General features: G+C 43.4%; 1 protein-coding gene across 4 annotated transcripts in view; it reads right to left on the reverse strand.

Annotated features, from left to right (window-relative positions):
* Positions 1-1,946: 1,946 nt before the first annotated feature.
* MYO3A (myosin IIIA) overlaps positions 1,947-22,831 on the reverse strand; it is a 231,842-nt gene continuing 210,957 nt past the window's right edge. For 3 of the 4 annotated variants that reach the window (XM_035729263.1, XM_027593918.2, XM_035729262.1), the window contains 4 exons: positions 18,247-18,353; positions 10,413-10,453; positions 8,829-8,972; positions 1,947-2,597 (listed from right to left, as the gene is read on the reverse strand). In XM_035729263.1, the coding sequence (XP_035585156.1) occupies positions 2,480-2,597; positions 8,829-8,972; positions 10,413-10,453; positions 18,247-18,353 (410 nt within the window). In that variant the 3' untranslated portion in view covers positions 1,947-2,479. The remainder of the gene's footprint in view (positions 2,598-8,828; positions 8,973-10,412; positions 10,454-18,246; positions 18,354-22,831) is intronic. The other variant, XM_027593914.2, reaches the window with a different exon arrangement.

Consider the following 22,831-nt stretch of genomic DNA (forward strand, 5'->3'; position numbering starts at 1 on the left):
AGTGGTCGAAGACATAAAGATTCTTTAAAACGAGCGTTTAAAACACACTCACAAATCCCCGAAGGAAGAAACAGATTAAAACACAGGGAAGGTAGAAACCACACACCTGGATTTAACATAGTTTTTTTAAACGCGACTTAAAAATCCCACTGTTTAAACTCGATTAAATCCGGCAGCTCTGGAGTACTTTGAATCTAATGGTGGTATTTACATTTTTTATTTAACACACCCTACTTCACAGCACTCAGGGATCTGATTTGTCTTTCCTTAACGTGGTCCCTCCCTAGACGGCAATTTGCTTTATAAAGACTTTGATTTGGAAAAAGAGCCCACTCCCCCCACTCCTGGGCTTGGCGTTGAAGATAACAAAAGAGCTCAGGGCGGTAATAATTACAGTCATTAGTTCACAAAGGAGGCAGCCACCAAATGGGAAGGGGAGGTGGACCAGCGCTCTGGGGATAAGCTTTGGTTGCCTCTTCCTCAATAGGGGGAGGGAGAGACCCATGCTCCAGGGGCTGCTCTCTTGGGCGGGTTTCCTGGGTTGACCTATTTCTTGTCTGTGGATTATCCAAAGATCTCATTGCAGGTCTCCCAAAGAAGGTCTGCCAAGAGTTTTCCCTTGTGTCTTCCCAGTGTTCAAATATCGAAGGACAGAAAGAGGGAGATGGAAAGAGGGAGAGAAAACAAAGAAATACAAAAGAAAAAAGGAAAATAAAAACACTGAAATCTTTCACCGAACGTTTGCGATTTCCTTTTCCAGTCCCACTTAAAAAGGGGGTGGAGGGTTTAGGGAGGGCACCTACTGCCTCCCAATCCAGCGACCGAAGGCCCGGGGTTGCCAGGGGCCACTTCGGAAGCTTGAAGAAGAGGCCTGGCAGCAAAGCGGAGCTCAGCTTTTTCCCCCAGGGGGCCTCTTGGCAGTGGGTGGATGCGTGGGTTGGGGCATGGGGACTCAGGTTCCAGAATCTCTCGCCTCCTCGACAGCGCACCGTGCCCCGCAGCGCTGGTTTCACTGGTGCCTGTGCTAGGCCCAGCCTGCAGCCCGTCACAACCGAGCTGTCGTTCCCCAAGGGGGTGACCCCGAGCAGAGGCCGCAAAGAGAACCCAGGGAAGGAGCACCGCCTATATAGTGCACACTTAAACTCTGAGCTCGGCCCTGCCACAGCGGGAGGTTTCCCCTCGAGCGGGTCTCATTTGTAAAATGAAGAGGTTGTACGAGTCATCTCTGGGGGACTTTTCGGCGTCAACATTTTGGGTTGGAGAGCACCTTACATCTCGTGCGCGAGAGGCTCAACAAACATTCACCCGCCCTCACTCGATCCTCCAAAATTTCCCCGAAGTCTCCTGGTTCCGGGCCGCAGGTGCAACGTACACCACCAGGAGGGACAAGCCCCATCCCAAAACCCTTCTCCCAATTCTGTCGTCCGTGAAATCACCTCGCCGTCCTTCCTGACGCTCTTCAGACAGCGTAGACACGGACGGCGTCAGTTTCACAGAAGAGCTCAACCCAGGTTTTAAAATAAGATGCAGTCGACTGAGAAAGGCAAACCTCTGCCCACCCATTGCCCTCCCCTCTCTTAAATACGCCAAAATTCGAAGCCGAGGAGATTGCCTCAAATTTGCAGACTAGGAGAACCTAAAAAAACTGACAGTTTGCTCAGTGGCGGGGCTAAAGGTGTGTGTGCGCGCGCTGAGGGCCGGGGCGGATTTGGGGATTTGTCCCGAGGCCATGATTGGGTCGCAAGACCTGGGTTTTAACTTAGATGGTATGTTTGGGATGATTGGAGGCCGGGATTGTTCGCTGGTGGAACCAACAGGCACCGTCGCCCCCCCCTCCCCGATTGGGCACCTGCACCTACACAGCTGGACAGGAGGAGTCCAGCCCTAAAGGGGAATATCGGGGGACCAGCCCCGAAAGCCACGGACTTTCCAAGGCACTTTCTTTATTTAATAAGCTCAATAACCACGGGAAGGGAAAGCGCGAGTGTGAGATGAAGTTCATCTTCAAAGCTTCCCACGCCCTCTCCTCTCCTCCCACCCGAGCTTTGTTTTGCTCGGCCCTCGAGTGTCCCGCGGGGCTGGGAGAGCCGTTTCCAAGGAAAAAGAAATCTTTGAAGTTATCCAAAATGAGAGGGGAGGGATCGGCGAGAGCTCAGGTGCAGTCGGGTCTACAGGAGTTGTAAATGAATTAACAAGGAGATACACAGGGGGCCAGGGATAGGGATGCCCCGACTGGCGGGCTGCTGGGAGTGGAGGGTGCTGGAGCGCGGAGACGCGGCGTCGGAAGAGATCTCACTTCTCCGCCTTCCGAGAGGCTGGCCCAGGCACTCGGGCGAGCGCTGCAGGCAGCCCCTGCCAAGGTCAGGGCCGCGGCTTCAGCTCCCTGTGGTGCCAGCTTCCGAGGGTCTCCCGCTTGGCCCCTGCAAAGCCCCGCAGTCTCGCGCACATTCCCATGGGATGGCCCCTCCGAACAGCCGGACTACACCTGCTGCACGAGGCGCTGCCGCTGGGAGGTTTTGCGCAGGAGCCTCCTGTAGTCGTAGGGGTTGGCTGCGGAGTCGCCTTCCTCCTGCTCCTGGTTCTCCTCCGCCCAGCACCTGCAGCGAGACCCAGGGCCCGAGAGTGAGCGGCGCCCGCGCCGCCCCGCCCACCCAGTTAGGCGATTCCGCTCCTCCCACCTCCGACCAACTGCAGGCAGTTAAGAGCCACACATTCGAAACATCAGGATAGTGGCCAAACGCAGCTGCATAATTTTCTCAGCAGGTTTTAACACCGTAATTTTTTTTTTAAACACATTTTGGTCAAGCAGGAAAATTCAAAGTGCCTAAATAGACAACCATCGTTTTGCATTTTAAAACTGCTCAAATGTTTCTCCGAAGCCCTCCTCCCAAATCTGATCAACCACTGTTAGCTCTGGGCCCTTTGAGCTATTTCAGGGAGGCTGCTGGGCCACCTTTCCCGAACCTACCGCTGGGAAAGTCTACCAACTTTACCTTTAGATTCTGCAACTTGCCTGGGGAAGAAAGATGCTCCCTTATGCAGCTACATAGATGCATTCATTTACTTATGTGGTACCTACTAAGTATTAGCCATCAGTGAAGGCTAAAGGTGAACAAAAGTCCCCACTCTCATGGAGTTTAACCTAGTATGGGAGAGGACCATAGACAACCTTAATATGCCAGGTGGTGAGAGGTGCTATGCAGACAAGTAAAAGGCTGGCTAATGAGATAAGACTGATGGGTGTGTGTGTGTGTGTGTGTGTGTGTGTGTGTGTGTGTGTGTGTGTCTTCCTGTACAAGCAATTTCATTGAGGGTGACGAGGAAAGGCCTCTCTGATAAGGTGACATTTGAAAAGAGACCTGAAGGGATGAGGAGGGGAGAGCAGGCAGATCTCTTAGGGAAGAGAGGTCATTCCAGGATGATGGGTCAACCAGCATTAAGGCCCCAAGACTACAGTATGTGTATTGTGTTCAAGCAACAGCAAGGAGGCCACCATGGCTTGAATGAAGTAAGCAAGGGGGGGGGGGGGGGCGGTGGATAGCAATGATTGAGAGCAGGAGGAATGAAGGGATAATGTGGCAGAAAATTGAGCGCTTTGGGACCATGGCAAGGATGTGAATTTTACTTAGAGCTAGACAGACGTTGGAGGGATATGAGAGGAGGAATTGTTCATAAAAGAATCTGGCTGCTTGAGTAAGTAAAGTAAGGAGGTCTGTTATGAGAGATTGCAATAGTCCCAGCCAGACTGAGAGTGGCTTGGTGAGGTTTGTAGAAGAAGAAAGAACTGATCAGGTTTTCATCATACTTGAAGGCAGAACTGAAAGAGTTTGCTGACACGTTGGGTGTGGGTTGTAAATGAAAGGAATCAAGAAGGTCTCCAAGGTTTTTGGCTTAAACAACTGGAAGGGTGGAGTTACCGTTTAATGAGATGGGGAAGGTTATAGGAAGAGTATATTTTTTGGGGAGAGGGGGATAAATATTTTGGTTTTGGTTTTGTAAAGTTTGAGATATTTATTAGATAGTCAAGAGAAGATAATGAATAGGCAGCTGGATGTATAAATCCTAATCTAGGCTAGAGATTTCAGTTTTGGAATTTTAAGTAGACAAATGATATTTAAGGTCAAGAGAGTATGTGTTGATAAAGCAAAGGACTGGGACACTACAATGTTAAGAGATCCATGAAATGAGGAGGTATCAGCAAAGGAGAGTGAGAAGGAGCAGCCAGTGAGGTAGGAGGCAAATCAAGGGAAGTACTGCCTGGAGGCCAATGAAGAAAATGTCAGGCCAATGAAGAAAAGGGTGGAGAACAGATCATGGGATATGACAGAACCGAGGTCATTTGTGACCTTGGTAGGGGCAGTTTCAGTGGCGTGGTGGGGAGGGAATGCTGAGGACAGTGGCCCATGAGAGAATGGGAAGCAAGAACACTGAGAAGGAAGGATCGCTCTCGTGTAATCCCTTCGCTATCACGAAGAGCAGGAACACGGGGTTTGGAAGGGGGATTGAGTCAAGGGTGTTTTTTACGATGGGTCCAATTGCATCATGTTCACAGATTGTCAGAAATGATGCAGTAAAGAGGACAAACATTCAAGATGCAGAAAAGAGAGGGGGATAACTGCAGGACAATGTTCTCGAGCAGAGGGAAGGACCTGGATTCAGTGCACAACAGGAAGGTCTGGCCTTAGGTAGGACAGTCATCTGTAGTAAGCTGAGGGAAGTCTATGGGTAAGTGGTAGATTTGGCGGCGGGAGTATGTGTCTGTTCTCTATATTTTCTCATTAAAACAGGAAAGAAGGTGAAAGTGGGGGGATTTTGAAGGTTTGAGAGAGAGGAAGGGGTCTTGACAGAGTGGACTTGGACAGTGGGACAGTGGAATTTTGGGGAAATAAAGTATGACAAAATAACTGCAAGGGCTCAGGTCTGTGCTCATATAGCTTGAGTGAAATTTGGTTGTGTTTTTCTATAGCCATGTACAGCTTGTAGGTGCAGGTATGAGGATTGGGCAGAAAGTTGGGTTTATGGAATGGATTGGGTAGAAAGTTGGGTTTACCCAGCACTGGGGTTTGCCAATTGATTATAACTGAGGGAGAAAAGGGCAGGGTCATTGAAAGTATACGCAAAGCAGTGAAAATAATGAAAGGAGAGGGCTTGACTTTTGCTTACAGATGAATATGCCCTTATTCTGGTCCATTCTGAATAGGGAATTTAAAAAAAGACACATTGGGAAGATCTTTAGGGCATTTTGAGCTCAGTGGATACTTGACAGGGAAGGTCTTTGGGTAGCATCATCATGGGCATCTATGGGGCAGGTGATCATTCTCTTCGGATTAACTGACTTGAATTCTCATTACCTATTCAGCTGATTTCTGTTATTATGAGAATATTGAGTATCAACCCTCTGCCAGTTACACCACACACATTATCTTGAATTCCAAGGACAGCATGGCAAGACCTGAGGTTCTCCTTAGCCTCGATCTGCAGATGAGGAAACAGACTGGTTCTACTTGATAGAGCAAGTGAGGTGTGGAGTGAGGATTCAAATCCATGTCCACATCACTCAGATCTCATACTTTCCCCATTGTATCCCTTTGTCTCTTTTCTGCTGATACTTCCTTCATGATTTTCCTATCCCCTAGCCAAGGCACTCTTGTTCCATTTTATTTTTTTTCCTTACCATCCTGCCTATATCTCCTTGTCATAATTAAAATCTGGCCATGCCTTAAAAACCCCACCTTTCTCAGTATTGCTCAACAGAGAGCCAACTAAGACTCACCTTAGGAGGAGATGAGGGAGACATCAGTTTTGTTATCTTTTTTTTTTAAAGATTTTATTTATTTGACAGAGAGAGACACAGCGAGAGAGGGAACACACACAGGGGGAGTGGGAGAGGGAGAAGCAGACTCCCCGCGGAGCAGGGAGCCCGATGTGGGGCTCGATCCCTGAGCTGAAGGCAGTCGCTTAACCAACTGAGCCACCCAGGCACCCCAGTTTTGTTATCTTCTAATGACATTCTCTAATCACTACCTGCTACTACTTTTACTCATTTAAAATCCATGAAACACTCAACTTCATCACTGCTGTGGTCCCTGATTCCCAGACCTACTCACACCTTCCTGGGTGACATTCGTACTGGTGTGTATGTGCTAATTTCTGTGCTAAGTTTTAATTCCTGCACATGATATACACACAGGGGTGTATATATAGTATGTAAAATGTTATCAGAATAATATGTTTACTTATAAATATATAAAACAATTCACTTATATATAATAAGATATACATTTGTCATATAATAATTTAATGTATATAATAATTATATATATATTCTTTTTGCAATAATATCTTCCAACATACAGTTTGATGCCAAGTTTCTCTAATTGTCCCTAAATGTCTTTTAGAGCTGTTTTTCTGTTTCTTTTGTTTTCTATTTTATTAATTAATTAACTAATTAATTTTAGAGGTAGAATTCAGTGATTCATCAGTTGCACACAACACCCAGCGCTCATTACATCACCTGTTTTCTATTTAAATCCAGGATGCCATCAAGGTTTACTTAGGGCATTTGTAGTTTTGACTCTTTAGCCTTCCTTGGCTTAGAAAAATCCCCTCTTGGAGTTACCTTGTTTAGCTTTGTTCGATCATTTACTTTCTCTCTAGAGTCAAGCTCTTTGGCGATACGGATGACTCTGTGTGCGCCGTTGTGGCCTCTCCTTCCTCAAGCACCCAGCACAGGTCTTTGCATGGGGAGGCAATAAAGAGTAGTGGTTCAAGTCGTTGACTCTAAACTCAAAAAGGTCTGTGTTCGAATTCTGACTCCCTCACTTCTTATCTAGGTGACTTTGCAGTTATTAAATGTTGTTGACTTAGCTTCCTCATCTATAAAATGGGGCAGTAAGAGGAACTGCCTCACAAGGTTGCTATAAGGATTAAATGGGTGAACAGCATAGCGTCCAGCCCAAAGGAATCACTCAGCCAAAGCTAGCTTCTAGCATTCTCATTCTAGTGAATACTAAGTGCACGTCCACAGATACCACTGGAACCCCAGGCAGTATTTCAGGGATATAATGCTTTTACAGCACATGTGTGTCTGTGGTTGGGGGAAGGGGAGAAAGAATATACTAGAGAGGATGCAGATTGGGTTGTTAAAATGGGAAGCAGGTAAGTCATGGAAAGCAATTTGAGCAGGAAGTGAAAAACCTTGGATTTTTAGTTCACTAACTCAATGTGTGACTTGGTGTAAGTCACTTAATCTTTCTGGCACTTGCTATTTTCCTGTGTAGAACCCTGTGACTAGACTAGAACATCTAAGCTCCACCAATATGTTACAGTTCTTGATCTCAAGATGGAAGAAACGTATCTTCTTTTGGAGACAAGGGGTGGAAATCAAGTAGATTCTAGATGAAAAGAGCCACCGTCTATGGAACCTCTCCCCTATGCCACATCTGCTGTTAAGTGCTTCACATACATCATTTCACTTGATCTCTTTGACAACGTAGCGAGGTAGTTCTTAGTGAAACATTTCCAGATGTGGAAACAGGCTTAGAGAGGTCTGGTAACATGAGCAAGGTCCCTCAACTACCAAGTGGCAGAATCAGGATCCAAATTTAAAACTGACTGACTCTAAAGCCTCTTCTCTTAACCACCAGGTCATACTGTGTAAGAGACAGTGAGGGCTGTGAGTGCCCGAGGCTGACAGATGTTCACTTAGGATTTTGGAAGAATAGCTTTCTGTTGCCTGTCGTTACTCCCATTTCTTGTATATCAGGTTTCCATTTTATTTTGTGCCTTTGATTTCAAAGAATTCAAATTCAAAGAATGTGCCCTCAAATTCACAAAGAGTTTTTTTGGGGGGAAAAATTCCCAAAGTAGTAAGTAAGCTACAAATGGTTTAAGATACTTAGTGTTAAACAAAGTTAGTGGCGAACTGAGAAATCAAATCTAAAACACGTATCTTGGGGCGCCTGGGTGGCTCAGTCAGTTGAGTGTCTGCCTTCAACTCAGGTCATGATCGCTGGGTCCTGAGATTGAGCCCCACATCAGGCTTCCTGCTCAGCAAGGAGTCTGCTTCACTCTTTCTCTCTCCCTCTGCCCCTCCCCACCACTCGTTCTCTCTCTCAAATAAATAAATAAAATCTTTAAAAAATCCCCCCAAACCCCACATATTTCCATATGAATCTTTCTTCCAGATATTATTTTGGTCTGATGTCATGGGTTCTGAGAAATCACACAGCATAACTGAGAAGCCAATAAGTGTTTAAGATTACATTGGTTAGAACTTAAACACAGATTTTGGATACAGTTTATTGCTTGTAATCAGTATGACCATATAATTTATCATCCAAAGTGAGGTATTTCTTAAATTAAAAAAAAATTTTTTTTAAAGATTTATTTATTTATTTGAGAGAGAGCACGCGTGCACATGCCTGCAAGTTGGGGGAGGTGCAGAGGGAGAGAATCTTGAAGCAGATTTCCAGCTGAGCCCCGAACCCGCCATGGGGGAGGGGGTGGTGGGTGTGTGTGGGGGGCTTGATATCACAACCCATGAGATCATCACCTGAGCCGAAATCAAGAGCCATCCAGGCGCCCCCAAAGTGAGTTACTTTTAAAAGAGGGTGCTATTAACAATGACACCAAGAAAACAGGTATGAAACTGGGTTGTCTGAATACCCTACCATAATCCCTGAGTTTACTTTTAAACAACACATCATCTTAAGAGGAAATAGTCAGTGAGAATATTTTGTTATAGTCCAAACACAATGACAGTGCTTTAGAAATAGAACTGGGAGTAAAATGTGGAAAATGCTGTTCTATAGGAGGTAGCTTATTACCTTTCGTTAGCATTAAAACATTGATGCTGGTGTTCTCCCTGTTGTCTTCCTTCTCTTAAACTAGAGTTATGTTCCTTTGATACAGAAAGACTGGGCAAAAATTCCTTATAGTAGAAATCTTCCAGGTCTAATAATTTTCCCCGACTGTAAATAAACACATAAACACATCATAGTTTCAATCTACTTTACTAAAACATAGGATACTGGTTTTCCTCCTTTACCTTGTATAATTTAAAGGTAACACTTACATGTCAATAGAAACAAGAGGAGTCTTGGAATGCATGAAACAGTATGCGCCATAAGTTAAAAAGAAAAACAAAACACTCATCTCTCACCTTTATGAGAACATTAGCTGCTGGAGCAGTTTTTCCTGACTTCATCTCATACATCGAGGCACAAAACTAGTAGAGCTAGTGATTACAAAGTTCCCGTCTGGCCAGTCTAGGACAGGGTTCACAACTGACCCTTGGGCCATATGAGAAAAACTGACCTTTATGTGCCAACACAAAGCATTTTCCGATTTTCTCAGCCATCCGTTAAGTACACTGATGCACACAAAGTTTCATGATCTTACCTTACTTCCCTCATAGGTTACCTTCTGTCCTCTCCTTATGGTTGGCCTTTAGTGGGCTAATTTCTGTGCTAAGTTTTAATTCCTGCACATAATATACACACAGGGGTGTGTCTGTGACCATCTTAATTCTTGGATTTACTCACACTCGCTCTGGTTCCTGTGGTGCTCAGTACCTGTACTGTGAGGGGACTTCATATGAGGTAAACAGATAGAGGCCTGGAAGACGACCAAGTGTTACAGTGTTTCTGGGGAAAAGTGCTTTTTGAGTTACAGAACCCAATTTACAAATGAACTTTCAGAATGCCACTGATACGTAAGTCAAGAGCTCAGTGTCCACTGGTGCTTAATAGAAGAACCCTTGATTGTTTTTAGCACTCTCTGGAAGTCAGTTAATTGCAATAGTGGTATAACGTTAACATAGGAAAGTATTGGTGGGCTGAAATGTTCCAGGAAAAGGGGAATAGTGTGAGCCTCAGTTGCCACACCTACAGGCTACACAAACCTTATTTCCCGACAAACCCATAAACATTATAAGGAGTGAGATTTAGCACGGGTTGAAGAACAAAAAACAAAGGAGTTTGGGGAAAGAAAGTTCATGGACACAAGCGTGTTCAAATTGTCCGATCAAAAGCATATCAATGGACAAAGAAAAGCAAATTCTGTACTGGGACAATACAATGCATTCATAAACTATTTGAGTTCTTAATGTATGCCTTATACTATGCTAGCTCAATATATTTCTAATAGGCAAGATGACCTTCTAAATTACATATAAAGCATATATTTATAATATAAATAAATGTATTGAGAGGATGCTACTTTCCAAATCTATCCACATAAAATAGATGATTTTTTTTAAAAAGGTGGTTTTCAATCATAATTTGAACATCTGGAATTATATTTATATAATTTATTTATATATATTTACTTATATAAATATATATATTTATACAATTATTATTTATATAATTATATTCAGATGACACTGAAATCTAGAAATAATAATTTACCTATCTTTTCTTGGTCTTCGTTTTTCTTCTTGGATTGACTTCTAAAGGGAACAGAAAAAATTTAAAAATCAATATAATATTATGATTAAAATAATGTACTTGATTAATAGAAAATCATTGGTATATTTACTATAATCTTAATATATAAATACATTTGTTCCTATAAAGCCAACCTAGAAATAAGCAAGTGGGTAGAATGTTTTAAAAATCTAATGATATATAATTCACTCAAAATTTGCTAATTATGAATCTGTGATTATTTTTTACCAGGCCTGGACTATAATTAATCTCTGCATTCCATGCCAAAAAAAAAAAAAGAGTTAACCATAATGTGAGCAGTATACACAAGATCTACCTACAAATGGGAAAACATGTCAGAATTCCTGGAAAACCTGTCTCTCTATCACACATGCAGCTGTGAGTTAGGCAGGTTGATTAGGCTGCTTTGAGGTCTTGCTTGTCTAGCATCATTGTCTGCTAGCAAAGCAGATGGGTGGACAGCGAAGGCAGGTGTTAACAGTCCACAAAAGAATAGAAGTGTGACTTCACTAACCTATCGGAGCCCATTTATGGCATAAAAGTAACAGCATCGATGATATATGTGTTCATTTGCAAAATCTTCCTCCAGTTGAGAACTTGATGTATCAAGGCACAAATCAGATTTTTTTTTTTTTAAGATTTTGTTTATTTGACAGAGAGACACAGCGAGAGAGGGAACACAAGCAGGGGGAGCGGGAGAGGGAGAAGCAGGCTTCCCGCCGAGCAGGGAGCCCAATGCGGGGCTCGATCCCAGAACCCTAGGATCATGACCTGAGCCAAAGGCACACGCTTAACGACTGAGCCACCCAGGGGCCCCCAAAGCAGAATATTTAAGTCTGGATTTAATTAGATAGATTTTAATCAATACTTCAGTCTGAACACTAAGGAAATGGTACTTCATTTTACCTTACATACAAAGCAGTATCACCTTTTGTATTGTAATACTAGTTATGTGTTTCACCATGTGTGCTGGTGCAAGGTATTTGGACTCCCCTATTTACATGCTGCAAGAGCTGATCTGTCTTTTAGGCTGAGAGAACAAATAGCACACTCACCTTGAACAAGCTAAGGATACTGTAATCATGGGAACTCTAATGCAGATATCAAGCTGCTCCATAAAAATGCAAGACAATAAAAATGGCAACTAACAATGGTTTGTAAATATTGAAGGTTGCCCCCAGTATTTTTAGGCATGCTAAAGCATTTTTTCTCATGATTTATCATTTGTAATACACTAAAATGTCAGATGAGTCAAATGGTTCACAGTTTCATCTCTTCTTCTTGGTTGGTATTTTAGTGGGTGGAGGAGGTAGAAGGGAATGTTAAAGGTATCAAGTCTGGGAATGGATCATCATTCAAGAAGTAACCATGTAAGGGCCAGGACACCAAATACATTCCTGTCCTCCTTCCTATTTCCTATTATGTTCTTGATCCAATGCCCCGGGGCCAGGAGATGCTCACAAATAATCATATTGCCACCATAGGTACAATGGCCCCTAACAGCCTAGTGAATGATCCCTGCACCCCAGGTGGTGTTTGTTGTGGTTGTTGTTTCAATATGACAGAGGTCCTGCCTCCTTGATCCATTATCTGAAAAAAAAAATCTCTTGTTCTTGGTAACCATTTTCTATACTCCAAAGTTATGTTTAAATGATGGTGTTCTGTTGAGTGACGGAAATCCCCTTCACACCACCACGAGTCAAATAACCTTCTGCCCTGAAATTCTCCCACCACGAATCAAATAACCTTCTGCCTTTTTCTTCGGGTCAGCATTTCCCTCTGGGAGGCGGTGTATATAATTTGGTTCTCAGTTACAGGAATTCTTAGAAGAGTGAATACTGTCCGGCTTATGCTTATTTCACTCTTGCCTGTGCTAGAATGTTCTAGTGAACGATCACTCAATAATATATCTTTCCAAAAATTGTTTACAGTGGTTTATCACGGCAGCAATTACACAAGCAAGGTAATAAAGTGGAAGTTGTAAATAAAGAACAAAGAGGGCAAAAGTGTTAGAATGGAGCCTTATGTCTGTCCCTCAGTGTCCTGGCAGCTGGGGCCAAAAGGGACACACGAAACTGCATTCTTCATCATGAAGACGGAAGCACACTCTCCCTCAAGGAAGAGGATTTAATACTAATCTTATCACCTGGGACTTAATATTAGTGACATTTATTTAAAACAAACAATGTTTTCAGCGATAGTTCTGAAACGACAAATCACCAACTTGAAATTTGAAATGAAAAGAAAGAAGCAAATGTCCAGTGGCAGTTTCTTGAGTTAAAGAAGAGAGAGCGAGAAGGAGATAAAGATGGTGTAAGGAGATGTTCTGGGGTGGGTATTTCTTGAGGAGGCCTTTGGAAGAGGGAGGCCTTTGCTCAGAAGACTCTGAAGAATCTCTTCGTTAGTCAGCTACACTGCAACCTCTCCCCAGAACTTTAAAATTCATATCTGTGACATTATGGCGGACAAAATCTTACATTCCTTATGGAAATGCATGAACACTTTATTTGCTTAGACGGCTTCACAAGGATGAAGGAGGAGCCAAAACATAGAAGAAAAAAACCAAATCCCAAGTGGCCAAACTACCTACTCCTCTTACTTACCTACTAGTTTAGGGAAGGTACTGCAGAAAATAATAAAACTGGAAGGTCCTTTGAAGTGATTGTGTTTAGTTACTCAGTTTTGGAGGAAACTGTGGACTGCACAGCTGAGTACCAGATATGGGCACCACATACCGAAGCAACGGGCCGTGTGTGCTCAGCTTAGGTCCTCCTTAGGCTCCTGAGGCACACTTCTTAGGCTCAGCTCGCTCTGATTTTGGACACAAAAATAGCAGCATTTCAGAAGCACCTGAGCGGCTCGTTCGGTTAAGCATCGACTCTTGATTTTGGCTCAGGTCATGATCTCAGGGTCCAGAGAGTGAGCCCCATGTGGGGCTCCTCACTCGTGGGGAGTCTGCTTCCCTCTCTCTCTCTCCCTCTGCCCCTCCCCCTGCTCATGCTCACTCCCTTTCTCTCTCTAAACTAAATAAATCTTTAGCAAAATAGCAACGTTTCCTAGATGTAAGAGATTAAGAGCATCACATCATAGAAGAGAGCTGGTATTGGTTTCAGGTGCTCAGAATGACCATGGAAAGAAGGGACATCCAAGCAGAAACAAGAACTACAGGAACAGGGGACGCACCCGGGGGGGGCAGGGGTGGCCAGGGAGGAGTACCGCACGACAGCAGAGCGAGCGGCTCTAACAGCTAGCGAGTCCCTGCCTTCACTCAGCTCTAGTCCGGAGGGAAGAGGCAGGAAGGAGGAGAGAACACGTATATTTCCTCATCTCTGAAGAAAATGAAGCAGGGCCAGGCGAATACAGAGAGATGGGGCGCTACCTCGTAAATCTAAATAAGTACAACCATTTTTCCTCAGTGGCCTTGGGTCATCAAGAAAAGGTTTACAGTGTGTAGTATATTTTAGAAAGAGTTTCATGAAAACCAGAAAGTGGTTTTTTTTGATACACAGATCTTTTATTATGTATGAATCATGAGTTCATGCTCCTCTTTCAATTCAAATGCTTTACCGGAAGTTGTCTATAATGTATAAAAATCCTCACTTGTTGCATACCTCATTCCCTATAGCAACATTCCCTGTGTCTGTGGGTATTGCTATGTGGTCTGGTTGTTTCTTAATGTGGAGGGGGGTGAGACGTGGCAGTTTTGGGGGGTTTCCAATACCATAACCATTGCTTTCTTTTTCAGGAACTGTATCCAAATCCTTGCTTCACTTTGCTCAACAGAAGTGACGTGCTTGGTTTGTGTTTTAGTCTTCTCTTTTTTGGATGCCGTTGGTCATGCCACAGATAATAAAGTATACAACTCTTCAAAAGTCTTGAGATTTATAGATGGTACAACACTTCCTATCTCCCATTCCATCCTCTGGAAGAAGTAGACTATGGTGCTCTCTATCAGAAAGCCACTCAAGATGGCCAAAAGGAGAGCTTTCCGTTGATCTTCAGGGTCACTCTGACTGCCTGAAAATGTGATGTAAGGACAAATACTGTAATGAGCCTGAGGCACAGGAGTGTGTCATCATGTTCCCAAACGACAGCTGGAAGCAGCAAGAGTTTTCCATAGCTAGATCGTAATAATGCTTTCAACAGCAAAATATGAGTTTTTTTCCTGCTGTCATCAGTCGTTCTACCCACAGGAAAGTAAAAAATGCCAATAAAAAAAGGCAATTTGCTCTAGAGAAGCAATTACAAACATGCTGGAGACATCCCACTCCTTGGTATATCTGATTAAGTCGTCAGGGTCAGTGTTCTGGTTTGAATCTTGAAGCTGCCACCACCTTAGGAATGCTTCACAAAGCAAACAAAATGTGCAGAGTTGTCCCTACATGTTTATTTTAGTACTGAAAAGAAGATGCCTGTAAGGTCTTGGCTTTGCATAAAATCGCCTTAATCAAGATGATAACAGGATCATACCTGATATGTCTGTCTACAGGCTTTAAGGCAGGATTTGCAGATGGTTATCTTCAGCACTCCACAGTTATGGTCTCGGTACAATTCCTCGGCCCCCTGGTCACATCAGATGCACCTGTCCTGGCAGGCGGCCAAGGCAGCCGTGGGAGTGGCTACCACCCCCTCCGTGTCCCCCTTGCCCGGCCGAAGCCCACCCCGCCCACTGGTGCACACTTCTGAGCAACTTACAGCTGAGCTGAAATTCCAGAAAGTGTTTTCCTGGTTAAAGAACGTGGGTCTCCTCAGAGCTACAGATTCCACTATGCATCATGCCCCAAATTTGGGTAAGGGCCAGATAAATCTGAATGCATGGGATGTTTATACTGATATCCTCGGTTTCCATACTTTATTTTTCACAGAAGCCACAGATTTCAAGACGTAGGGTTATTAAAAGAAAAAATAAAGGATTCCAGTCACTAATAGTTTAAGAGGTATTAAACCATTTACGTTCATTTAAAAAAGAATAATACGAAGGCAAAGTCAACTTCTTGAGGGCAGGGACTCATTTGTGAGGCTCAGGATCTGCTGCACGATTCCTGCTAAGCGGGCGGTGGTCAGTAACAGACACGCACTTTATTTCAAGCTCTTATAAATTCTCACATCAAGAGTGTCATCTGTTGTTGAGGCCCTCATGGTCAATGGTCATTCGGCTGCAGTTAATAAAGGTCACTGAGCATCCTTTACCACTTATATTCAGAGTTAGTAGGGGATGTCTGGTAATTTCTAATCTTGTTCTCTGCTCTTCTTTCTATTTAACCACATAAAAAAATGTCAGGCTATGTGCTTCCTTTTGGGGTGGGCAGAAAAAAGTCTGTTATCAAGATTTTTTAAAGTAATAGTCAAATGGAGCTATCTGGAATTTTCGCTTCCTTGATTTACTTCTAATTGTATTTCGCTCACATTGCACTGTGCTCGTTTGTAGCACAAATGTTTATTGCATGCTGACTATGTGTCAAGCTAAATGCAACAGGCAACTCCTTGACCTTGTGGAAACCACGCTGGTCACTCTGTGGTGGGACACAGCGTGGTGACATGGAAGCATAGACCACTTAAGGAGGACACAGGAAGAGCTCCCTTAGGATTTGGGAGTATCAGGAAGGCTTCCTGAAGAAAAAGACATCGAGGATGGGGGTATTTTGTCCCCACAAGGTGAGAATAGAAAAAGGAAGTGGTTTCTAGGCGGAGGACAGAGCATATAGGGACAAATGCCTACGGACAATGTGAAGACCAGGTACAGGCTAATGAGAGGAAATGGCTGGAGAGGAGAGAAAAAGGGGTGAATGAATGTCAGGAGCTGAGGTTGGAAAGGTAAGCAAGGCCCTGATGTTAACCAGCTCTTCTATCACAGGACACTAGGAAGTCATTACAAGGTTTTCCATCAGAGGGGTAGCGCGACCAGGTGTTAATTTTAGAAACACAACTCCAACTACAGTGTGAAAGATGCATGAACAAGAAGGGAGCAAAACAAGAGAACAGTAAGAGGGGGGATAGATGCAGAAATATCAGCTGGGAATGCTGGCCTGGAGGAAGCTGTGAGCACATGGTGTGGAAAGAGAAATTCAGGAGATGTTTAAGAGGTAGGTTTTTGGATATGGAAGATGAGAAAGGGGGAGGAGTCAGGATAATATTCCGATTACTGGTTGTAAAAAGAGCTGGTCATTCATTCACAAGGACTGCATGTCACGCATTTCTATTTATATGAAATGTTCAGAACAGGCAAATAGAAAATAGATGAGTGGTTGCCTAGGGCTGGAGGGAGGGGATGGGGGATGACTGCTAATGGGTCTGGAGTTTCTTTTTGGGGTGATGGAAATGTTCTAAAATTGATTATGGTGATGGTTGCACAACTCTGAATACAGTGAAAACCATTTAATTGTATATTTTGGGTGGGTGAATTGTATGGTGTGTGACGTATCTCAACAAAGCTGTGTGTGTGTGTGTGTGTGTGTGTGTGTGTGTGAGGTGGATGTCTATGCACATCCACGTGCAGTATGTAAAACAAACACTAGCCAGTTTGGGATCTGAATGTGGAGCTTGAGAGAGATCTAGCTAGAGGTAAAGATTCGGGAATCAGTAGTAACTAAGGTAATGAGAGGAGAAGAGAGTCCAAGATTGAACGTGAGGCAGCACCAAGGTGGAGAGCAGCCTTCCAAAGACACTGAAGAGAAACCCCCAGAGAGAGGGGAGGAATAAGAGACTGGCTTGGAAAGCAAGTGGGAACTCCATTTTCTGCCGAGAAGTGGGGGAAAATTCCAACAGATGGGAAGCATTCTCTGGGGGCAGAGAATCCTTGCTCTCTCCCTTTGGCCGTGGAGTGGAAGAGGGAATAAGCATTATAGAGGGAAGGACCAGCAGGTGCAAAGGACTAAGGAATGCGAGAGAGAGGCCCTGGTTGGCAGGGTTTCAGGCAGTTAGTGGTGTCTCGTGGACATGGTAGCTGGAGAGGGGGCTGAAGAGCAGACCCAGGGCCAATGGGGAGGGCCTCCGCAGCGTCTGGACTTCCTGCTGAAGGAACTGCTGAGCTCTCAGAGGGATCCTCAAGGGAAGAACTCACTCACAAGATGGTCTAGAGAAACACTCTGGTAGGGGCTGGAGACACCATGATGGGAAGCTTGGAATATCCTAGGTGAGGAATGATGATGGTCTGAAGTAGAGTGCTGCCTGTGGGTCAGAGGCAGGGCATGAATGGGAAGGAGCCTTGGCCGGGAGAAGCCACGCTTTAGGGAACAGACTGGATGTCAGGAACGAGAGAGAGGGCAAAATCCAGGATGACACCCAGGTTCTTGGTCCGGGTCACCAGTGGATGATGGTGGCATTTACGGAGAGGAAGGGCAGGCTTGCACACAGGGAGTAAGCAGGAATTGCGCAGTCAGAAGACCTGAGTGTAGCTAATGAGCCCGGCAGCTCTGGAGTGCTTATTGGGTCTGAGTCCTGACTAGTGAGAAGACACCACCTTAAGGGCTATTCATAGGATTAGACGTCATAGTGTGCGTGAACACCCCTCCCTCTAGGCCTGGAATTTAAAAGGTGCTCAGGTAATTGTCTCCTTCTTCTTCTTTCCCTTCCTTCTTTTCCTTAAACTCGCCCTTTGACCTGAGGTCCCTCTCCTGTTACGATGTATTTCTCTTTCCGGGTTGGTATTTGCATCTTAGCTCTATTAACGTACCAGCAGAGAAGACTACTGGAGGATAGGGGGTTTACAGGACTGTGGGGGAGGCTTGGACCAGGAGGAAGAGGGGTGTTAGTGGATGCTATGGCTCCCATCTGAGAGTAAGAGTGAGCCACTTACATGTAGCAGATAATAGTATGTGGAGTCCTCAGGGTTATTTAATGTTTTGGGCTTCCGGGGCCTTCTTGGGGGTCTCAGTATTTTTGGCTCTTCTTCTTTAGAGACACCTACAAGAAAGGTGATCATAAACAAGTATTCAATTACAAAGACGATTATCAAGCAATGTCTTCCTTTTGGGGGTAAATAAGAAATTATATACATACAACTGGGGCTCAAGCTGGGAGAAAGAGGAAAGACCTTTGGCCCCCCAACCAACCCTTATATTCCTCATCACATGTTCCTTCTGATTGTTTGGTGGTCTGGGGCTTTGAGAGATAAGGGAAAGGAAAGCAGGGGAAGAAAAGAAATGCGTAGTTTATTAATGTGGAATAGCACACAGAAGTTCAGAGGATGATGGGGAGAGGAGTCAAAGCTACCAGAAAATCCTTAAAAAGGGGTATTATGCCAAACATTTAAAGAAGAGTTAATACCTATTCTTCTCAAACTATTCCAAAACACAGAAAAGGAAGGAAAACTTCCACATTCATTCTATGAGGCCAGCATTACCCTGATAGCAAAACCAGATAAAGACATCACAAGTGCAAAGAACTACAGGCCAGTATCTCTGATGAACATAGATGCAAAAATATTCAACAAAATACTAGCAAACAGAATCCAACAATACATTTAAAAAATCATTCACCAAGATCAACCCAGGGATTTATTCCTGGGTTGCAAAGGTGGTTCAATATTCACAAATCAATCAACAAGATACATCACATTAATAAAAGAAAGGATAAGGGCCATATGATCATTTCAATAGATACAGAATGAACATTTGACAAAGTATAACATGTATTCATGATAAAAATTCTCAACAAAGTACGTTTAGAGGGACATACCTCAACATAATTAAGGCCATTTATGAAAAACCCACAGCTAACATCATCCTCAAAGCGGAAAAACTGAGAGCTTCTCCCCTAAGGTCAGGAACAAGAGAGGGATGTCCACTCTCACCACTGTTACCAGCATAGTACTGGAAGTCCTAGCCTCAGCAATCAGACAACAAAAAGAAATAAAAGGCATCCAAATTGGCAAGGAAGAAGTAAAACCTTCATTACTTGCAGGTGACATGATACTCTATATAGAAAACTGAAAGACTCCACCAAAAACTAGAACTGAAAAAGGAATTCAGTAAAGTCACAGGATACAAAATCAATGTACAGAAATCTATACACCAGTAATGAAGCAGCAGAAAGAGATATTAATAGGAATCAATCCCATGTACAATTGCACCCAAAACAATAAGATACCTAAGAATAAACCTAACCAAAGAGGTAAAAGACGTGTACTCTGAAAATTATGAAACACTGATGAAAGAGATTGAAGATGGCACAAAGAAATGGAAAGACACAGATGGTTCACGGATGGAAGAACAAATACTGTTAAAATGTCTATACTACCCAAAGCAATGTACATGTCTAAAGAAATCCCTATCAAATTACCAAGAGCACTTTTCACAGAACTAGAACAAACAATCCTAAAGTTTGTACAGAACCACAAAAGACCCTGAACAGCCAAAGCAACATTGAAAAAGAAAAGCAAAGGTGGAGGCATCACAGTTCTGGACTTTAAGTTATATTACAAAGCTGTCGTAATCAAAACAGTATGGTATGGGCACAAAAATAGACACATAGATCAATGGAACAGAATAGAAAACCTAGAAATGAACCCACAATTATATGATCAATTAATCTTCAACAAAGCAGTCTCTTCAACAAATGGTGTTGGGGAAACCGGACAGCTACATGCAAAAGAATGAAACTTACATTCAACTTATATCTGAGCATATATTTGTTCGCTGGACTTTAAAGGCAGTAATAGATCATGATTTTGTATAATAAAGGGGATGGGATGATTCCTCATCAAGATGTAGAAATACACAGAGAAACTGAATTTCTCTAAACCATACTAACCAAATCCAGTCAAATAGAATCAATCAGGGAATACTTCTACTATGTGTAAACAACCATGACTGGTAGTGCAAACCAGTTTCAACCAGGATAGAGACTCGAAGATGTCTAACTTCCTACTCTCATGCCCAATCCATTACCTGAACAGACTTATCACAACGGCATTCATATTCTCACATAATCTAGCTCATTCATTTCAAAGTCTATGGGAAACTGTTGGATGACAAAGATAGATCAGCTAGCTGGGAGTACTTTTTAGAGGTGTAATGCATGGAACAATCAGAGAAAACCAGAGCAATCATACATTCTTTTTTGAATAAGACCAAAGAAAACGAGATCTTTGTCAAGGAGACCTTGTTAATAGAGATTAGTGATAGACAGGAAGAGTGAAAGCACTTTTTCAACCAGTCTCTGGAGATTCGTCTTCTGTTCTCTCTCTCCATTCCTCTCCATTGGAATAGGCAGAGGAGTGGAGGGATCGAAGTGTCTGAGCCCTACTGGATCCTGTCCTGGACTGTCACAAGCACGAGGAAAGACGGTAAAAGCTGGATTCTTGCCACCACCACAAAGAGTGGTCTTTTAGTTTTTTCTTTCTCCTTGCCGATCGTCTTATTTATTAAACTGTTTCTATGGCTCTTGCAAAGTCTTATCATTTTAAAATGTATTGGTTATATCCACTTATATTATTAATTTGAATCTGAATGGCAAGAAACAGAAACACATAGTATGAGTTATTGTTTTTAGAAGCATGAAACTGCCCTGTGACTAAGTTTTAACTTGACTTTATTTATTTATTTTTGAAAGATTTTATTTATTTATTTGAGAGACAGAGAGAGAGAGAGATAGAGAGAGGGAGCATGAGCAGGGGCAGCAGCAGAGGGAGAGAGAGAGAGAAGCAGGCTTCCCGCTGAGCAGGGAGCCAGATGCGGGGCTCGATCCCAGGACCCTGGGATCATGACCTGAGCCAAAGGCAGACACTTAACTGACTGAGCCACCCAGGCGCTCTAACTTTTCTTTATGTTAAAGTCTGAATTAAAATATCAGAGTATGACTATTGTAACGGAAGTTAATTAAGTGGAAGCTGGCAAAGAATCTGAATAAAGGCCAGGAGAGAGGAAAACAAAACCAATTCTGACAATAAAGAGAGTTCTGCTCGTCTCCAGTGTGCCATCAAATGTTCCCCCATTCAGTCTCATTTCTATTACCCAGACTATTGAAACTGCCTTCTAGAAAGTCAAGGGTGACCACTTTATTGACAAATACAAAGGCCCTTTATCTGTCCCTCAATGGCTGACTTCATCATTTAACATTATTGACTACCCCTGACCTTCATGACTGAGGGTGAGATTTCTGAGGGGTGATCCCTTGTCTTATTTATCTTTGTATACCTGGCATTTAAGGACATGATGGACATATAGTCAGTGCTTAATAAAATGTTGCTGGATGAGTAAATAATCCCTTTGCCTCCTGCACTGAATCACGCCCCTCTTCGTTCCTTGCATTTCCCACGGTGTATTCCATACTGAATAGCTTCCTGATGCCCCAGCTCAGGGTTGACATTCTCACACCACCAGAGCTCCTGTCCCAATTTCTTATGCCCTATTGAGTACTTCTATCTCAAACTCCCAGGCTCAGATGAGCTGGTGATCACTTTTCTTCTCCATGTAGGATTCTGTATCTCACAAGCTCCATGGCATGGCAACTTTATTTCTGCCCCCATCCCAGGCTCAAAATATGGATATCACCTTTGCCTTATCCCTCTTGCTCATTTCCTATAAACAGACAATCATCAACTTCTGTCAATTTTTGGATACATGCTTTGAAATGTTTAATATTAACCCACCATTTCTTCCTGTCTTCCATTGCTACCACTCTGGGCTAAACTGTTCATTTAATAATTATGGCAGAGCCTTCATCTGTTCTCCATGCTTCATCTCACAGATGAAAACTAGTTTTTTTCCCCTTAAATATCAGTTATTTATGAAGTTTCACTTTTCAAAAGTTTGTGATGCCTTTTTGCTTCTTTGATTAAGCCTAAACTTCACCTAAATCCAGGTTACTTATAATCTCAGCAGTTCCAATTTTATTACCCACTTCCCCCCAAAATGAACTATCTCCTCTGGTCAGTCTACTTACCTCACCGGAACCCTGACACACCATGTTTATAGCCATCCCTTTGCTTATTCTCATATTCTCATAGAAAAGCTTTTCACAGCCTCACTGAAGTCTTAAGCATGCCTCCATACCTGTCTCCAGTACCAGCTTTTCCATGAAGCTCCCACTGACTGCCCAGTGATCCCCCTCTCAAGGACACCAACAGTACTTCCAGGCTGTACAGATCATTTGAAATGAGTTGTGGCCCCTCAAGATTCACATGTTGAAGACCTAACCTCCAGTACCTCAGAATGTGACTGAAGAAAAGGTCTTTAAAGTGAGGTGACAAGGATGTGCCCTAATCCAATATGACTGGTGTCCTTAGAAGAGGAGGTTAGGACACAGACTCATACAGAAGGGAGACCACGTAATGACACAGGGAGAAGTCAGCCATTTACAAGCCAAGGAGCTCAGCCTTAGAAGAAACCAACCTTGCCAACACCTTGATCTTGGATTTCTAGTCTCCAGAACTATGAGGA

Source organism: Zalophus californianus, chromosome 9, assembly GCF_009762305.2.
Source record: "Zalophus californianus isolate mZalCal1 chromosome 9, mZalCal1.pri.v2, whole genome shotgun sequence".
NCBI classification, from domain to species: Eukaryota; Metazoa; Chordata; class Mammalia; order Carnivora; family Otariidae; genus Zalophus; species Zalophus californianus.